This window comes from Somniosus microcephalus, chromosome 10 (assembly GCF_052327205.1).
Source record: "Somniosus microcephalus isolate GS21.2 chromosome 10, FLI_Smic_1.0, whole genome shotgun sequence".
NCBI lineage: Eukaryota > Metazoa > Chordata > Chondrichthyes > Squaliformes > Somniosidae > Somniosus > Somniosus microcephalus.
In genome coordinates this window covers 119,284,498-119,304,985 of record NC_140996.1, presented here as the reverse complement: position 1 = coordinate 119,304,985, position 20,488 = coordinate 119,284,498, and the positions used below count along the sequence as shown (strand labels likewise).

The following is a 20,488-nucleotide window of genomic DNA, read 5'->3' as shown; positions in this document are numbered from 1 at the left end:
AGTCATGGGCTGAGAAGCGCAGGGCACGCTCACGGGCCTTCTGTACCGTTGCCATGGCTCCTTCTGATCACCAGCAGTGTTCAGGCCTAGCTGGAAGGCTGCAGTATGCAGGCCGTTGCAGCAGAGCAAGTCGACCCTTCCCCCTTTAAGAGCTGGCCGGCACCACGGTGTCTGCTGTCAATCAAGAAATGACCGCACCTGCGCTGCGCCCGGCCTCGGCGCTATCCCTCTGCACCGCCGGCTTAGCACCTAAAGGTAGGCGTGCAACGCCAGTTTTAGCGCTCAAACAACCTCTTAGGGCGAAGCCGCTGAATATCGGTGAAGTGCCATCGACTTTGCGCCGGGCGCAAACTTTAGTGCCCGCCCGACTTTACCACCCCAAAAGTGGCTATACTGAATTTCTAGGCCATACTGTTTTATATATATAGATACTTCACTCAGTCCATTTTGGGCTCTCTTGCTACTTTCATTGCCTAGGATAAAAACCTTGAGGGTCCTTTGAAGTCCTCTCAACAGTGCGAAGAAAGAAATTCTTTATTAAACAAAAAAAGCAGTAAATGTATTTCTCTAGTAACCTCTATATGTTGGAAATAAAAACAGAAAATGCTGGAAATACTCAGCAGGTCAGGCAGTATCTGTGAGAGAGAAGCAGTGTTGTCATTTCAGATCGATTACCTTTCTGACCAGTTCTCTGAAACATTAACTCTGTTTCTCTCTCCACAGATGCTGCCTGACCTACTGAGTATTTCCAGCATTTTCTGTTTCTATCTCAAATTACCAGCAGCCACCGTAGCTTTTGTATCCATATGTTAGAGTTCTGTTCTTCAATTGTGTTTTGCATTTACATCCATGATCGAGTTAATATTTTTCACAAACTGTTCTAAGCAGATTGGAAAAAGTCTAAATTTCTAAAATTCCAGCTTCTCCTTGTTAGGAAAATTAAGTTAGGAGAATCCTCTTGGGTAATCACATTTTGAATAAGTCTTCAATACTTTGTCTACCTTTTTAAGTTTAGCAAATAAAATGGACACTATAGACATGACTTTGATTTTGTTCTGGTGGGATGGGGGAAGTATTGCATTTCTTTAAATGCTATACAGTGAGTTGTATGTGCATTTTACATTAAAGGGAATAGTGGGGAGCCTCACAAGATAATTATGGATGAGGAATGCCCTTTGGCCCATCTTTGTTCTTTCGGCCAGAACGATCCTACGGTTGTCCCAATGTATTTTCAATGATACCAAGAGTGTCACTTCCACTATTTTATCTGGAAGGCCATTCCATGTATTGATCACTCTTTATCTGAAGAAGACCTACCTGATGGTCCCAAATTTGACTTTCACTATATTAAACCTGTGTACCTTTGCCCTATTCTCACAATTTAATTTAAAGTAATTTTCTGGATTTACCTTTCCCATATCGTCTTATATACATACCTCTGTCAGATGCCTCCTTTAAAAGCTGGAATGCTCAGGTTCTCCCTTCCTCATAACTTTGATACCAGGGATCATCCTTGTAGTTCTGCTCATTACTGTTTCCAGTGCTAGTATATCCTCTTTATGTCTCAGTAACTAGAACCAGACACAGTACTCTAGGTGCTGTCTGACCACAGCACTGTGCAATTTGATGACAACTTCACTGACTTGTGTTCTACTCTTTTGGCTAAACACCATTCTATTAGCATTGTTCGTTGATATTGTACCTTGGTTGGACTTGTTGAGCATCCCATCTACTCAAGTTCTCATGTCTCTTTCAATGTCATCCTTAGTTATGTGGCTCGGTGTCAATTTTTTTTGTCTTAATACTCCTGTGAAGCACCTTGGGACATTTTACTATGTTAAAGGCGCTATATAAATACAAGTTGTTGTAGTTATTTCAATGTCATTCATGATGTACGTGTATCACCCATTTTTCCTTACTATCTGAGTACTTTACACCAATCCACATAAAATTATATCTGCCATTGTTCTATCCACTAACATATTTTGTCCACCTCATTCTGGGCTGCTCCTTCCAATTCCTCGCCCACTGGAGGCACATATGAGGAATTTGGGTGTGCGCTCCTCGCAATTTTCCAGGATTAAAATAATGGATGGAAAATTATGTGGAGTGCAATTTTGGAAAATTGTAGCCCCTTAAATGTTATGGCTAACTTACATAATTGATTTATTGTGCAAGCACTGTTCCCTTTGTGTACCAATAATTGATTTATTGTGCAAGCACTGTTCCCTTCGTGTACCAATAATTGATTTATTGTGCAAGCACTGTTCCCTTCGTGTACCAATAATTGATTTATTGTGCAAGCACTGTTCCCTTCGTGTACCAATAATTGATTTATTGTGCAAGCATTATCCCCTTAGTGTACCAATAATTGATTTATTGTGCAAGCACTGTCCCCTTCGTGTACCAATAATTGATTTATTGTGGAAGCACTGTCCCCTTCGTGTACCAATAATTGATTTATTGTGCAAGCATTATCCCCTTAGTGTACCAATAATTGATTTATTGTGCAAGCACTGTCCCCTTCGTGTACCAATAATTGATTTATTGTGCAAGCACTGTCCCCTTCGTGTACCAATAATTGATTTATTGTGGAAGCACTGTCCCCTTCGTGTACCAATAATTGATTTATTGTGGAAGCACTGTCCCCTTCGTGTACCAATAATTGATTTATTGTGCAAGCACTGTCCCCTTCGTGTACCAATAATTGATTTATTGTGGAAGCACTGTCCCCTTCGTGTACCAATAATTGATTTATTGTGCAAGCATTATCCCCTTAGTGTACCAATAATTGATTTATTGTGCAAGCACTGTCCCCTTCGTGTACCAATAATTGATTTATTGTGCAAGCACTGTCCCCTTCGTGTACCAATAATTGATTTATTGTGGAAGCACTGTCCCCTTCGTGTACCAATAATTGATTTATTGTGCAAGCACTGTCCCCTTCGTGTACCAATAATTGATTTATTGTGCAAGCACTGTCCCCTTCGTGTACCAATAATTGATTTATTGTGCAAGCACTGTCCCCTTAGTGTACCAATAATTGATTTATTGTGCAAGCGCTGTCCCCTTCGTGTACCAATAATTGATTTATTGTGCAAGCACTGTTCCCTTCGTGTACCAATAATTGATTTATTGAGGAAGCACTGTCCCCTTCGTGTACCAATAATTGATTTATTGTGCAAGCACTGTTCCCTTAGTGTACCAATAATTGATTTATTGTGCAAGCACTGTCCCCTTAGTGTACCAATAATTGATTTATTGTGCAAGCACTGTTCCCTTCGTGTACCAATAATTGATTTATTGTGCAAGCACTGTTCCCTTCGTGTACCAATAATTGATTTATTGTGCAAGCACTGTTCCCTTTGTGTACCAATAATTGATTTATTGTGTAAGCATTATCCCCTTAGTGTACCAATAATTGATTTATTGTGCAAGCACTGTCCCCTTCGTGTACCAATAATTGATTTATTGTGCAAGCACTGTTCCCTTCGTGTACCAATAATTGATTTATTGTGCAAGCACTGTTCCCTTCGTGTACCAATAATTGATTTATTGTGCAAGCACTGTTCCCTTCGTGTACCAATAATTGATTTATTGTGCAAGCATTATCCCCTTAGTGTACCAATAATTGATTTATTGTGCAAGCACTGTCCCCTTCGTGTACCAATAATTGATTTATTGTGGAAGCACTGTCCCCTTCGTGTACCAATAATTGATTTATTGTGCAAGCACTGTCCCCTTCGTGTACCAATAATTGATTTATTGTGCAAGCACTGTCCCCTTCGTGTACCAATAATTGATTTATTGTGCAAGCACTGTCCCCTTAGTGTACCAATAATTGATTTATTGTGCAAGCGCTGTCCCCTTCGTGTACCAATAATTGATTTATTGTGCAAGCACTGTTCCCTTCGTGTACCAATAATTGATTTATTGAGGAAGCACTGTCCCCTTCATGTACCAATAATTGATTTATTGTGCAAGCACTGTTCCCTTAGTGTACCAATAATTGATTTATTGTGCAAGCACTGTCCCCTTAGTGTACCAATAATTGATTTATTGTGCAAGCACTGTTCCCTTCGTGTACCAATAATTGATTTATTGTGCAAGCACTGTTCCCTTTGTGTACCAATAATTGATTTATTGTGCAAGCACTGTTCCCTTCGTGTACCAATAATTGATTTATTGTGCAAGCACTGTTCCCTTTGTGTACCAATAATTGATTTATTGTGTAAGCATTATCCCCTTAGTGTACCAATAATTGATTTATTGTGCAAGCACTGTCCCCTTCGTGTACCAATAATTGATTTATTGTGCAAGCACTGTTCCCTTCGTGTACCAATAATTGATTTATTGTGCAAGCATTATCCCCTTAGTGTACCAATAATTGATTTATTGTGCAAGCACTGTCCCCTTCGTGTACCAATAATTGATTTATTGTGCAAGCACTGTTCCCTTAGTGTACCAATAATTGATTTATTGTGCAAGCACTATCCCCTTCATGTACCAATAATTGATTTATTGTGCAAGCACTGTCCCCTTAGTGTACCAATAATTGATTTATTGTGCAAGCACTATCCCCTTCGTGTACCAATAATTGATTTATTGTGCAAGCACTGTTCCCTTCGTGTACCAATAATTGATTTATTGTGCAAGCATTATCCCCTTAGTGTACCAATAATTGATTTATTGTGCAAGCACTGTCCCCTTCGTGTACTAATAATTGATTTATTGTGCAAGCATTATCCCCTTCGTGTACCAATAATTGATTTATTGTGCAAGCACTGTCCCCTTCGTGTACCAATAATTGATTTATTGTGCAAGCACTGTTCCCTTAGTGTACCACTAGGTGGTCTGTGCTGGTGGGCTGACTTCTAGCTAATGAAGACTTGCAAAATCTTTAGTGTTGGCATTTGTTCTCAACAGGGGCCCATGGGACACATGTAGCTAGTATTGCTGCAGCTTTCTTTCCAAACGATCCTGAGCAGAATGGCATAGCGCCTGGGGCTCAAATTCTTGCTTTGAAGATTGGTGACACAAGGCTCAGCACCATGGAAACTGGCACAGGGTTGATCAGAGCTGTGAAAGTGTTTGTTTATAATTTTTTAATTTGGCATTGTTAGTCTTTGGTCCGCATTATTATTGACAATAAGGATGTTTCCTCCATTTTCCCCCTGATTTTCTTTTATTCTGCTCCCACTCCCCCGTCGACCTGTGGCAGACAGCAGACATGTTCCTCCACATTTGCCTATACTGCTCTGTAATTGACCTCTCGGAAGAATTAAATGGATTAACTAACCTCCTATTTACTTCATGAAGTTGACTGTCCTATTCTTGTATTAGATTTTTTGGTAGGAAATAAAATTGGATCTCCCTGACTAAGAACTGAAGTGATATTGCTGTGGGGGAGTTGGTCAGTGGAGGCTAGAAGCTTCTCCGCAGAGAGGAAATAATAGATAATCATCCAGGGCTACTTTAATATGTATGAAGGGAGCAGCACACAGAAGCCAAATAATAACACAAGCCAGGGCAGCATTAAGGTTTAATGTCTTACGCGGAAGACAGCACCGCCACCAATGCAGCGTTTCTTCAGTATATACTGAAGTATCAGCCTAGTTAAATTTCATTAGTATGTCTTTTTTTTTAAAGTGACCAATACAAAAAAGCTTGAGGAATTAAGTTAATATCCTTTCAGAAAATTCACTTACACTGCCTTTTAGAGATACAATAACAGCATCTGTTTATTTTTCTTCCTGTTTATAAGTTGATTGAAAAAGGTGGAAGATGGGAGGTTTTGAATAAGGTTCCTTTTGATTTGAGATTATTTACCATGCGTGATTTGTCTTGTGTAAAAATATTTAAGCCTGGAATCTATTTAAGCCTTATTCCTGTTCTGTTAACAGATGATTGAAGCAATAAAATATAAATGTGATCTTGTAAACTGCAGCTATGGCGAGGCTACACATTGGCCCAATGCAGGGTGAGTATAATTAATAGTTTTTTCCTAACACTGTAATACACCAATCATAGATCAAATGAGAATGACATGTAATTTCTTACTGTTGAATCAAATTTGACAGACGATGGATTTGAATTGTTAGTGGAAAGAGGAAACAAATTACTATTAATGCGATACCATGAGATTTTTTTATCAATGCTAGTAGGATGCTGAATGTTACTAAATTATCTCAATACAGTCCCCATCACTTAAAATGTCCATGTTTAAAACGGACATTCGCTTATTTCGGCCAAAAAGCAATAACTATTAGCCATTTGCATGAATGTCTATTTCAAAGTTGCTGGTTATAGCGTCTTAAGTGCTCCGTTTATTTCGGGCAGAAACAGCTGTGCTTACTCAGTAATCTTGAAGTAGTCTACCTACTATATTTCATTTTTCTTCTGATTTATGAGCATCAGTGTGAGGAATGCTGAGAAACTGAACACTTCTCCAGCAATAACAACAGAAAACGCTGGAAAAACTCTGCAGGCCAGGGCAGCATCCATGGAGAGAGAAACGGAGTTAATGTTTCAGGTCGAAGGCCCTTCGTCAGAACTGGAAAAAAAGCAGGAAGAGGGATAGATTTTAAAGCAAGTGGGGGCTGGGAAAAGGGGGAGGGGATGAAAGAACAAAAGGGAAGGTCAGAGATAGGATAGAAAGCAGGAGAGATTGAGACATTAAGAGATATTCAAGGAAAAAAGGATGGCTCTAGATGAAGTGTGAATGGCCCTGGCCGAATGAAGGACAGCTGCCATGTGGGAGGGGGGAGAAAAGCCCAGACGAAAGTGTGGATTAAAAAAAAGAAAGGGAAATTAATATATATATTATATTTTTATATATATTAGGGGCCGAGGTTATGATTTGAAATTGTTGAACTCGATGTTGAGTCCAGAGGGCTGCAGAGTGCCTAATCGAAAGATGAGGTGCTGTTCCTCGAGCTTACGTTGAGCTTCTGTGGAACAATACAAGAGGCCGAGGACAGTGAGGTCTGAGTGGGAATGGAGCGGCGAATTAAAGTGACAGGCCACCGGGAGCTCGGGGTCCCCCTTACGGACTGAACGGAGGTGTTCCGCAAAGCGGTCACCCAATCTGCGTTTGGTCTCCCCAATGTAGAGGAGACCACATCGTGAGCAGCGAATACAGTATACTAAATTGCAGGAAGTACAAGTAAATTGCTGTTTCACCTGGAAGGGGTGTTTGGGGCCCTGGACAGGTGTAAGGGCATGTGTTACATCTCCTGCGCTTGCATGGGAAGTTGCCGGGCGAAGGGGAAGGGGTGCTGGGGGTGGTAGAGGAGTGAACTAGGGTGTCACGGAGGGAGCGGTCCCTACAGAATGCTGAAAGGGGAGGTGAAGGGAAGATGCGTTTGGTGGTGGGATCATGCTGGAGGTGGCGGAAATGGCGGAGGATGATCTGTTCAATGTGGAGGCTGGTGGGGTGAATGGTGAGGACAAGGGGAACTCTATCGTGGTTCCGGGAGGGAGGGGCAGGGGTGAGGGCAGAAGTGCGGGAGATAGAACGGACATGGTCAAGGGCCATGTCAACCACAGTAGAGGGGAATCCTCAGTTGAGGAAAAAGGAAGACATGTCGGAAGCACTGGTATGGAAGGTGGCATCGTCCGAGCAGATGCGGCGGAGATGGAGAAACTGGGAGAATGGAGTAGAGTCCTTACAGGAGGCGGGGTGGGAGGAAGTGTAGTCCAGGTAGCTGTGGGAGTCAGTGGGCTTGTAGTGAATGTTTGTCAATAACCTATCCCCAGAGATGGAGACGGAGAAGTCAAGGAAGGGAAGGGAAGAGTCGGAGATGGACCATGTGAAGGTGAGGGAAAGGTGGAAATTGGAAGCAAAGTGAATGAAATTTTCTAGTTCAGGACGAGAGCAGGAGACGGCACCGATACAGTTATCAATGTACTGGAAAAAGAGGTGAGGGAGGGGACCCGAGTAGGACTGGAACAAAGAGTGTTCCACATATCCCACGAAAAGGCAGGCATAGCTAGGACCCAAGCGGGTACCCATAGGAACACCTTTGATTTGGAGGAAATGAGTGGAGTCAAAGGAGAAGTTGTTCAATGTGAGAACAAGTTCAGCCAGGCGGAGGAGGGTGGTGGTGGATGGGGACATGTTGGGCCTCTGTTCAAGGAAGAAGCGGAGCGCCCTCAGGCCATCCTGGTGGGGGATGGAGGTGTAGAGGGATTGTACGTCCATAGTGAAAAGGAGGCGGTTGGGGCTAGGAAACTGGAAACTGTTAAAGTGGCGGAGGGCGTCGGAAGAGTCACGGATGTAGGTGGGAAGAGACTGGACAAGGGGAGAAAAGATAGAGTTGAGATAGGAAGAGAGAAGTTCCGTGGGGCAAGAACAGGCTGAAACGATGGGTCTACCAGGGCAGTCCTGTTTGTGGATCTTGGGAAGGAGGTAGAAGTGGGCTGTGCGGGGTTGGGGAACTATGAGGTTGACGGCCATGGGGGGAAGATCTCCAGAGGAGATGAGGTCAGTGATAGTCTTGGAAACGGTGGCTTGATGTTCGGTAGTGGGGTCATGGTCCAGGTGGAGGTAGGAGGAGGTGTCGGAGAGTTGGCGTGCAGCTTCCGCTAGGCAGAGGTCGGTTCGCCAAACAACAGCAGCACCACCCTTGTCAGCAGGTTTAATGACAATGTCGGGGTTGGATCTGAGAGAATGGAGTGCTGCAAGTTCAGAGGGAGGTAGGTTGGAGTGAGTGAGGGGAGCAGAGAAATGGAGATGGCTGATGTCACGGCGGCAGTTTGCAATGAAAAGATCTAGAGAGGGTAAGAGGCCAGAGGGAGGGGTCCAGGTAGATCGGGAATTCAGAAAGCGGGAGAAAGGGCCAGCCGTGCGGGGGGAAGACTCATGGCCAAAGAAGTGGGCACGGAGGCGAAGGCGGTGGAAAAAGAGCTCAGCATCGTGTCGAGCTCTAAATTCATTGAGGTGGGGGCGTAAGGGGATGAAGCTCAGGCCTTTGCTGAGGACTGATCGTTCGGGGTCAGAGAGGGGAAGGTCAGAAGGGATAGTGAAAACGCGGCGGGGGTAAGATGGGGAGAAGAGGGGTCAGAGGAAAGTGAAGGGGAAGAAGGTTCTGGAGGGGCGTTGGTGTTCAAGAGTTGATGAAGCTTGCGATCCTTGACATCAGAAAGGAAGAAAAAAAGTTCTCCGGCAATGTTCCCTGTAAGCTGCACATTGTTCTGTGCGGTCTGTTTCTTTTAATGCACGGTCCCTTTAAATTTCTGCGCATGCATGGTATTTACAATGGAGAAGCCGGTGAGCGGCCTGCGCGGGACCTTTCCCATTACTGTGTGGCTGCGCAGCTTAGAGGGAACATTGTTCTCCATTCATTTTTATTTCTCAGGCATTCCCAAGTCAGGTGTCGGAGTCATTTGCTGCTCATTTCACTTCATTTGTGGCATTCAGCAAACTTGCTATTTGCATACCTCCGGGTCTCAGTTCATCGCCTGTCTACCTCTGCCAGAGTTGGCAGCAGCAGCGGCTGATTGTATTTCCAACACACACTCGTTTGGGTACATCGGTGGATCGGACCCGTCTGGTAATTGTTTGCATGAATGCTCGCTCCTGCTCTGCAGCCTCAGCTCCCGTTTCACCTTGGATCGGAGATCCAAATAACAGACCAGGATGCCCTACAACAATTTAACCTATATCAATTTTTTTAAAGAGGGGATTTCAATATACAGGTATCGAACAATGTTCCCTGTAATTTTTTTTTGGAGCTGCGCGGCCTATTCAAAGTCCACGCATGCGTGTTTTTTCAATTTAAAAGCCGGCTCACCGACTGCGCGGGACCCCTGGAGCGCTGCATGGCTGCACAGCTTAAAGGGAGCATTCATAACGAGACAGTTAAATTGAAAGGTGGTATAACCTTAATTACTTTATCATATCCAGTATGTTGCCTGAAATCCAAAATAATTCATTATAATGAACAGAGGTTGATCACCTTTTCAAGGAACTAGGTTAGTAAGAGTTATTGAACTGCACAGTGTAAGGATCTGAATTATTGTTAGTGTAGAATCATAAACACAGTGGTTAAATTTATAGGTATGTAAATTCAGCTCACGTACACTTAGTTGAACTCAGTAACTCTTCCAAGATTTTCCTAATGTTATCATCATTCACTGCTTAAAAATTATTCACAAAGCAAAATCAAACTGATGTTAGTTACAAAGAATGATCCTTGTTAAGTATCAGTGATACAAATGCATTTTAGTAGTTGATTTAATCAGAGCACTCGCTCTGCTTTTCACTGCATATCATGTCAGGTAGGTGCATTCACAAATAAAGCATGAAAAAATTAAGCAATGATGTATTATCTGGACTAATCATGTTTTTAAGAACTATACTGTTAATCAGCAATGTTTGCTCAATGTTTTGAATGTTAGTTCTCCCACTAGTAATATAAATCCTATATTTAACAAGTATGCCATAATTGTTATATCTACAGATAATTTTATATGATGCTTCTTTTAAGTCTACACCTGGTTATTAATGTCCGAATATGAAGCAACATATGCCTTTCTTCAACACTGCTGCATTACTAGCTAAAGAATTTAATAGTTACTCGAGAAACCAGTGATTGTCTAATACTGTCTGTGTAATGATCTAATCAAAAAGAACAAACACCGGCACGATGGACTAAATGGCTGCCTTCTGTGCTGAAATTTCAATGTTTCTTTGATAGTCACATCACTGTTTATTTTGCAGCCTAATTCTCAGATCAGCAAGGTAGGCAGGGTAATCAAGCAATGTTGTTTTTCAGGTGAAACTCATCGATAAGCTGATTCAAACTGTTTCAGTGATCAGAAGATTTATGAAAATGTTAAATTCTCCAATTTAGCTAAATTTTAAGGAAAGTTGGAAACCAGGGCATTATTACATTGAAGTAAAATATGTTTTGAAATAAGTATGAAGGGATTGCAGGATAAGACGTGAAAGTATGATATAGCTATTCCTGAAATATGGCTTAAAGAAGGGCAGGAATGGCAGCTGAACATTCCTGGTTACAGGATTTTCAGACGAGTTAGCGAGGGGGATAAAAAGGGAAGGGGGTCGCAATATTGGTTAAAGAAACAATTACAGTTGTGAGGAGGGATGATATGTTAGAAGGATCCTCAAATGAGGCCATATTGGCTGAACTGAGGAACAACAAAGGGGCAATCACAATGCTGGGAGTGTACTATAGACCCCCAAACAGAGGGAGATAGAAAAGCAAATAAGTAGGCAAATGTCTGTTCAAAAACAATAGGGCAGTAATAGTAGGGGATTTCAACTACTCTAATATTAAATGGGATAGAGTCATTGTAAAAGGTATAGAGAGTGCAGAATTATTAAAATGCATTCAGGAGAACTTTTTTAGCCATTACATAGCAAGCCCAACAAGAGAGGAAATTAGGAAAGCAAAGAGCAGACATGAAAAAATATTGGCAAGGAAAACCCAAAGATGTTTTATAAATACATAAAGCGCAAGAGGATAACTAAGGAAAGAGTAGGACCTATTGGAGACCAAAAAGCTAACCTGTTTGTGGAGGCAGAAGATGTGGGTATAGTTCTTAATGAATACTTTACATTGTCTTCACAAAAGAGAGGGACGATGCAGACATTGTAGTTAAGGAGGAGGAGTGTGAAATATTAGATGGGATAAACATAGAGAGAGATGAAATATTAAGGAGTTTAGTATCTTTAAAAGTAGATAAATCGCCAGGCCTGGATGAAATGTATCCCATCTGTTAAGAGAAGCAAGAGAGGAAATAGCGGAGGCTCTGAACACCATTTTCCAATCCTCTCTGGCTACAAGCATGGTGCCAGAGGACTGCTAACGTTGTACTGTTGTTTAAGAAGGGAGAAAGTGTTAGAGTGAGTAATTACAGACCAGTCAACCTAACCTCGGTGGTGGGCAAATTATTCAAAAATCCTGAGGGACAGTATAAATCATCATTTAGAAAAGCACGGATTAATCAAGGACAGTCAACATGGATTTGTTATGGGAAGTTCGACTCTGACTAACTTGATTGAATTTTTTGAGGAGGTAACGTGGAGGGTCGATGAGAGTTGTGTGTCTGATGTAGTGTATATGGATTTCAGCAAGGCCCTGACAAGGTCCCACATGGCAGATTGGTCAGAAAAGTAAAAGCCCATGGGATCGAAGGGAAAGTGGCAAGTTGGGTCCAAAATTGGCTCAGTGGCAGGAAGCAAAGGGTAATGGTGTTTTTGTGACTGGAAGGCTGTTTCCAGTGGGGTTCCGCAGGGCTCAGTATTAGGTCCCTTGCTTTTTTTGGTATATATCAATGATTTAGACTTCAATGTTGGGGGCATGATTAAGAAGTTTGCAGGTGATACAAAAATTGGCCGTGAGGTTGATGGCGAGGAAGAAAGCTGTCGACTGCGGGAAGATATCAATGGACTGGCCAGGTGGGCAGAAAAGTGGCAAATGGAATACAATCTGGAGAAGTGTGAGGTAATGCTTTTGGGGAGGGCTAACAAGGCAAGGGAATACGCAATAAATGATAGGATACTGAGAAGTGTAGAGTATAAAGTATGTGTCTATACTTAATCCAATAATGAAGAGACAGCTTGGAAGATTCAACGTAGGTCTTTACTTAATACCAACAGGCGGGAACTGAGGGGAGATCAGTACCCACAGTACAGGAGGCCCACAGCCCCGAGACCGGAGAAGCAGCGGACCTGCGCGGGAGCAGCCCGAGGCGGGAGAGCTTAAAGGCTTGAGAGGGAGCAGTCAGAGGCACCGAGGCCCACAGCCCCGAGACCGGAGAAGCAGCGGACCTGCGCGGGAGCAGCCCGAGGCGGGAGAGCTTAAAAGCTTGAGAGGGAGCAGTCAGAGGCACCGAGGCCCACAGCCCCGAGACCGGAGAAGCAGCGGACCTGCGCGGGAGCAGCCCGAGGTGGGAGAGCTTAAAGGCTTGAGAGGGAGCAGTCAGAGGCACCGAGGCCCACAGCCCCGAGACCGGAGAAGCAGCGGACCTGCGCGGGAGCAGCCCGAGGCGGGAGAGTTTAAAGGCTTGAGAGGGAGCAGTCAGAGGCACCGAGGCCCACAGCCCCGAGACCGGAGAAGCAGCGGACCTGCGCGGGAGCAGCCCGAGGCGGGAGAGCTTAAAGGCTTAAAAGGGAGCAGTCAGAGGCACCGACCAATCCAGGTTCCAGGAGAGAGGTAAAAAGTAATCCAAGTGTGACGTCACCAGGGAGCAGGTAAGTGATTGGTTGGTGAGTATTTCTCTCTTTTCAATACAAGCTTGAATTCTGTGGTGTTACATTTCTGTGGTGTAGTGGGGATAGTTGGTAAATAAAGCGCCCTAGAGTATACCTGTAACTGGGGTATTGAATAAATTTTTAAATTAATTAAAGGAGTAAGTCATGGCAGGAGAGTTCAGACCCGTGTTCTGCTCCTCTTGCTCCATGTGGGAAATCAGGGATGCTGCCAGTGTCCCTGACGACCATGTGTGCGGGAAATGCATCCAGCTGCAGCTACTTGTAGACCGCATTGCGGCGCTCGAGCTGCGGGTGGATGAATTTTGGAGCATGCGCGATGCTGAGAGGCTCGTGGATAGCACGTTTAGCGAGTTGTTCACGCCTCAGGGTAGGGCAGCACAGGGGGTGACCATCAGGCGGCGCAACAAAGGCAGGCAGGTAGTGCAGGGAACCCCTGCGGACATCCCCCTTTCAAACAAGTATACCGCTTTGGATACTGTTGAGGGGGATGACTCACCAGGGGAAGGCAGCAGCAGCCAACTTCCTGGCACTGGGGGTGCTCCTGCTGCCCAGGAAGGGGGGAAAAAGAGTGGGAGAGCAATAGTGGTAGGGGATTCTATAGTAAGGGGAACAGATAGGCGTTTCTGTGGCCGTAGACGTGAATCCAGGATGGTTTGTTGCCTCCCTGGTGCCAGGGTCAAGGATGTCACTGAGCGGCTGCAGGGCATTCTGGAGGGTGAACAGACAGTGGTCGTGGTCCACATTGGTACCAACGACATAGGTAAAAAGAGGGATGAGGTCCTGCAGCAAGAATTTAGGGAGCTAGGTGAAGGATTAAAGAGCAGGACCTCAAGGGTTGTAATCTCTGGATTACTCCCGGTGCCACGTGCTAGTGAGTATAGGAATAGGAAGATAGAACAGATGAATGCGTGGCTAAAGGGATGGTGCAGGGGGGAGGGCTTTAGTTTCCTGGATCACTGGGTCTGCTTCTGGGAAAGGTGGGACTTGTACAAGTCGGACGGTTTACACCTGAACCAGAGGGGAACCAATATCCTTGCGGGGAGGTTTGCTAGCACTGCTGGGGGGGGTTTCAACTAACTTGGCAGGGGGATGGGGTACAGAGTGGAGCTATAGTAGGGGGTGATTTACAGCCAAATACAGAGGGAAAAACAAGTCAGCTGGGAAGGCAGAGCAAATATGTGAAGGCAAAAGCGAATATGGCAGGGCTGGAAGGCATTTATTTTAATGCAAGGAGTCTTGCAAGTAAGGTGGATGAACTGAAGTTGTTGTTGAACACATGGGAGTACGATATTGTTGCTATCACGGAGACATGGTTGAGGGAGGGTCAGGACTAGCAGCTCAATATTCCGGGGTATAGAATCTTCAGGCGAGACAGAGGGGGGTGTAAAAGGGGAGGGGGTGTTGCAATATTAATTAAGGAGTCAATTACTGCTGTAAGGAGGGATGATATATTAGCGGGTTCCTCTAATGAGGCCATATGGGTAGAACTTAAAAACAAAAAGGGGGCAAGCACTTTGCTGGGAGTGTACTATAGGCCCCCAAACAGTCAGGGGGAGATAGAGGAACAGATATGTAGGCAAATCTCAGAAAAGTGCGAAAATAATAGGGTAATAATAGTGGGAGATTTCAACTTCCCCAATATAAATTGGGATAGTCAGAGTGTGAAAGGCTTAGAGGGTGCAGAATTCTTAAAGTGCATCCAGGAGAGCTTTTTGAGCCAACATGTAGAAAGTCCTACAAGAGAGGGGGCGGTACTGGACCTAATTCTGGGGAATGTAGCCGGGCAAGTGGCGGAAGTGTCAGTAGGAGAGCATTTTGGCGACAGTGACCATAATTCGGTGAGATTTAAGGTGGTCATGGAAAAAGACAAAGACGGCCCGAAAATAAGGGTTCTAAATTGGGGGAGGGCCGATTTTAATATGATAAGGCAGGATCTGGCCAAAGTGGACTGGGAGCAGCTACTTATAGGAAAATCCACATCAAAACAGTGGGAGACTTTCAGAAGGGAAATAGAGAGAGTACAACGCCAACATGTTCCTGTAAAGGTCAAGGGTGGGACCAACAAGCAAAGGGAACCTTGGATGACAAGGGATATACAAAAATGCATTAGAAATAAAAGGGGGGCTTTTGGCAGTTACAAAAGACTAAAGACGGAAGAAGCCCTAGAGGAGTATAAAAAGTGCAGGGGCATACTTAAAAAAGAAATTAGGAGGGCGAGGAGGGGCCATGAAATAACACTGGCGAGCAAAATAAAGGAAAATCCTAAGATGTTTTATAAGTATATTAAGGGCAAGAGGATAACCAGGGAAAGGGTAGGGCCCATTAGGGACCAAAGTGGCAATCTGTGTGTAGAGCCAGATGATGTAGGCGGGGTTTTAAATGAATTTTTTGCATCTGTGTTCACTCTGGAGAAAGACGATGCAGACATAGAAATCGGGCAAGGGGACTGTGACATACTTGAACATATTAGCATCGAGAGGGAGGAGGTGCTAGCGGTTTTAGCAGGCCAAAAAGTGGATAAATCCCCAGGCCCGGACGAGATGTATCCCAGGCTGCTGTGGGAGGCAAAGGAGGAGATTGCAGGGGCTCTGACACAAATTTTCAGAACCTCTCTGGCCACAGGGGATGTACCAGAGGACTGGAGAACAGCTAACGTAGTACCATTATTCAAGAAGGGTAGCAGGGATAAACCAGGGAATTACAGGCCAGTGGGCCTAACATCTGTGGTAGGGAAATTATTGGAAAAAATTCTGAGGGACAAAATTAGTCTCCACTTGGAGAGGCAAGGATTAATCGGGTATAGTCAGCATGGCTTTGTCAAGGGTAAATCATGTCTGACAAATCTGATTGAATTTTTCGAGGGGGTGACTAGGGGGGTGGATGAGGGAAATGCTGTGGATGTGGTTTACATGGACTTCAGTAAAGCTTTTGACAAAGTCCCGCATAGGAGACTGGTCAAGAAGGTAAGAGCCCATGGGATCCAGGGTGCCTTGGCGCATTGGATCCTAAACTGGCTGAGTGGCAGGAGGCAGAGGGTGATGGTCGAAGGTTGCTTTTGTGACTGGAAGCCTGTGTCCAGTGGGGTACCTCAGGGATCGGTGCTGGGTCCCTTGTTGTTTGTGATCTACATAAATGACTTGGATGAGAATGTAAAAGGTATGATCAGTAAGTTCGCAGATGACACGAAAATTGGTGGGGTGGTAAATTGCGAGGAGGAAAGCCTCAGGCTACAGGACGATATAAACGGGTTGGTCAGATGGGCGGAAAAGTGGCAAATGGAATTTAACCCTGAAAAGTGCGAGGTGATGCATTTTGGACGGACAAATAAGGTAAGGGAATACACAATGAGTGGTAGGACCCTAGGAAGTACAGAGGGTCAGAGGGACCTTGGTGTACATGTACATAGATCCCTGAAGGCAGCGGAACAGGTAGATAGGGTGGTTAAAAAGGCATATGGGATACTTGCCTTCATTAGCCGAGGCATGGAATATAAGAGCAGGGAGGTTATGATGGAGCTGTACAAAACGCTGGTGAGGCCACAGCTGGAGTACTGTGTGCAGTTCTGGTCGCCTCACTATAGGAAAGATGTGATTGCTTTGGAGAGGGTGCAGAGAAGATTCACCAGGATGTTACCTGGGATGGAGCGCCTCAGCTATGAAGACAGGCTGGACAGGCTGGGGTTGTTTTCCTTGGAGCAAAGAAGGCTGAGGGGGGACCTGATTGAGGTGTACAAAATGATGAGGGGCATAGGAAGGGTAGATAAAGAGGAACTTTTCCCCTTAGTAGGGGGGTCAATAACAAGGGGGCATAGATTCAGGGTAAGGGGCAGGAGATTTAGAGGGGATTTGAGGAGGAACTTTTTCACCCAGAGGGTGGTTGGAATGTGGAACTCAATGCCTGAAAGGGTGGTAGAGGCAGGAACCCTCACAACATTCAAGAAGCATTTGGATGAGCACTTGAAATGCCATTGCATACAAGGCTATGGACCAAATGCTGGAAAATGGGATTAGACTGGACAGGGATGGATGGGCGGCGCGGACACGATGGGCCGAAGGGCCTCTTTCTGTGCTGTAAAACTCTATGACTCTATGACTCTAGTACTATTTATACCCCTATGGCCAGGAGTGGTACTATGGTATCACTACGCCCTACAAAGTAGTGCCGCCCTGGCCATAGGTTTAAAGTAACATACGTATTACATACACAACATTCCTCCCCTTTTAATTAAAACGTACCCATGCAATTAAGTCAACAGATGCACCATAACTAGGGCTAATAACATTTGGTAACACAATATACATAACATATTTACATCAGAGTTGTCTACCTATATATATATATATAAAAAGAAACATGTTATAGATTCAGTCTCTGAGGAGGCCTCCTGTCTCGACTAGGATAACGTCTTTCTCTAGTCGGTCTCGGTGTAGGCGGCGGTACTTCCGTCACCACTTCATCGCTGGAGTCGTCGGTGTCTGATGGCACATCCTGTGCCGTGGAGATCACTGGAGTGCTGAACTCCTCGCAATCCTGAGACCTCTGTAACGATGAGCTGGGCCGTGATTCCGCTGTAGCAATGTGCTGAGACGTTTGAGGTAGTGAATCAGTTGGGTTTCTGGACTCCACAAGTTGATCAGCATGTCGTCTGATTATGCCATCCCCTGTATCCACTGTGTACATCAAAGGTCCCTGGCGGGCCTTTATCGTACCAGACCGCCACTTTTCATTTCTATAATCACGGGCCAACACTTGCTGCCCCACCTCGAAGCTCCGTGTCTGTCTGTCAGGAGCCCTACGAAATACTCAGTTTTCCACATCTCTCCGGATGTTTGGTCTGAGCAATTCAAGGCGAGACCTTAACCTTCTATTAAAGAACATGACGGCGGGGGCCTGGTTGGTCACCGTATGTGCAGCATTACGGTACGCGAACAGGAAATTGTCCACCTTGTGTTGTAGTGGCAACCTTTCCTCCCCCATCGCCTTGATGGCCTTTTTAAAAGTCTGTACAAAGCGCTCTGCCAGCCCATTTGTAGACGGATGATATGGTGCGGACGTATAATGTCGCACTCCATTCCTTTTTAGGAATGCTTGAAATTCTTCTGCCACAAATTGTGGCCCATTGTCCGAACAGACTTGCTCGGGCACCCCGTTTCGGGCAAAAATGGTCCTTAAGACTGCGACCGTCTTTTCGGCTGTCGTTGATGACATCTTTATGGCCTCCGGCCATTTTGAGCGGGCGTCCACTACAATAAGGAACATCGCATCCAGGAAGGGCCCAGCGAAGTCCACGTGGATCCTTTGCCACGGCGTTGAGGGCCACTCCCACGGATGTAGTGGGGCTTGGGGTGGTACGTTCTGTACCATCTGGCACCCTTGGCACACTTTTGCTACTTCCTCGATGTCCCTGTCAATGCCGGGCCACCAGACGTAGGCTCTGGCGAGGCTTTTCATTTTGACACCCCCCAGATGACCTTCGTGTAAGTCCCGCAACACTTTATGTTGTAATTTTTGAGGGACCACCACCCTGGCTCCGCACATCAATGTGCCCCGGCAGACGGACAACTGGTCCTTCCTTGCCGAAAACGCCGGCAATGATGCGTCACCCTGCGCCGGCCAGCCTTTCACGGTCAATTCGTAAACCCTTGCCAGTGTCGGGTCGTTCTGTGTTTCCCGCTCGATACATTGGCTGGTGATGGGCAAGTGTTCCATAACAGCCGTATGATATATTTCCACGGGGTCCTGTACTATCTCTTCGATCTCGGCAGGCAATGGTAGCCGCGACAGGCCATCCGCATTGCCATGCTGTTTGGTACCCTTATATTCGATAAGGTACTGGTGTGCGCCTAAGAACAGTGACCATCTCTGTAGCCTTTGGGCCGTCATCAGGGGCACCCCTTTTGTTGGATTAAATATCGACACCAACAGTTGATGATCCGTCAGTAGTGTGAAACGTTGCCCATGTAGGTAGTGGTGGAATTTTTTTACACCCCACACCAGACTGAGGGCCTCCCTGTCGATTTGCGCATAGTTTCTTTCGGCTGTAGTTAACGACCTTGAGGCAAATGCTATTGGCCTCTCCGTCCCATTGGGAAATTTGTGTGACAACACTGCCCCTATACCATACGGGGAGGCGTCACATGCCAACCTCATTGGCATTTTTGGGTCAAAGTGTGCGAGCACTTCCTTTGATGTAATGAGTTGTTTACCCTTTTTAAAAGCAGCCTCACACGCTTCGTCCCAATTCCAGGAGACTCCCCTTTGCAGCAATGAATTTAGTGGATGTAAAATGGACGATAAGTTCCGGAACTTATGGTAATAGTTTATAAGGCCTAAGAATGATCGTAACTGAGATACATTCTCAGGGGGCGGGGCCTTCACTACTGCCTCGATCTTTTCCGGGGACTTATGCAGGCCTTCCTTGTCTATAATGTGACCACAGTATGAGATACGTTCCTGGAAAAACTTACATTTCTGCTTGTTCGCCCTGAGTCCATATTGTTGTAACCGCAGAAGTACTCGCTCCAGGTTAGCGAGGTGGTCGTTATCCGTTTGTCCTGTCACCAGGATGTCATCCAGGTAGCATTGCGTTCCTGGAATGCCCTGTAAGACCTGTTCCATGGTCCTCTGCCATATTGCCGGGGCGGACGCCACACCAAATACCAGGCGATTGTACTGGTACAATCCCTTGTGTGTGTTAATCGTTAGGAGCTTTTTCGAGTCCTGTTCCACCTCCATCTGTAAATAAGCTTGACAAAGGTCAATCTTCGTAAAGTGTCTACCCCCAGCTAACGATGCGAATATGTCCTTTATCCGCGGCAGCGGATACTGTACCGTGTGCAGGACTGGGTTAATAGTTATCTTAAAATCCCCGCAAATGCAAACCTTCTTTGGTTCCCCTGGTGTGTTATTTGCAGATTTCTTTATAACTGGGACGATGGGCGTGGCCCACTCACTCCACTCAATCTTTGTAAGGACACCTGCACTCTCTAAGGCATCCAGTTCTGCTTCCACAGTTGGCCGAATGGCGTAAGGCACCGGTCTGGCCTTACAAAACTTGGGGTTTGCGTCTTGAGCAATAGTTATTTTTGCTCTAATGTCCTTTAAGGTCCCCAGCCCTTGTTGGAACACCTCTGGCGTTTTTGCCAATATTTTCGACAGCCTGCTTGTAATGGTTGTATCATCCTTGGTGGTCTCTACTTTTAACTCGTGTATCGACTTCCAGTCGAAATGGATTTTTCTTATCCA

At 45.2% G+C, this 20,488-nt stretch overlaps 1 protein-coding gene across 1 annotated transcript in view; it reads left to right on the top strand.

Moving 5' to 3' along the window:
- The first annotated feature begins 4,993 nt into the window (after positions 1-4,993).
- The window catches only part of LOC147111658 (tripeptidyl-peptidase 2-like), a 35,913-nt gene continuing 20,418 nt past the window's right edge, over positions 4,994-20,488 (top strand). Inside the window, exons 1-2 of the mRNA XM_085999922.1 lie at positions 4,994-5,081; positions 5,904-5,980. Of these exons, the coding sequence (XP_085856048.1) occupies positions 5,052-5,081; positions 5,904-5,980 (107 nt within the window). The 5' untranslated portion in view covers positions 4,994-5,051. The remainder of the gene's footprint in view (positions 5,082-5,903; positions 5,981-20,488) is intronic.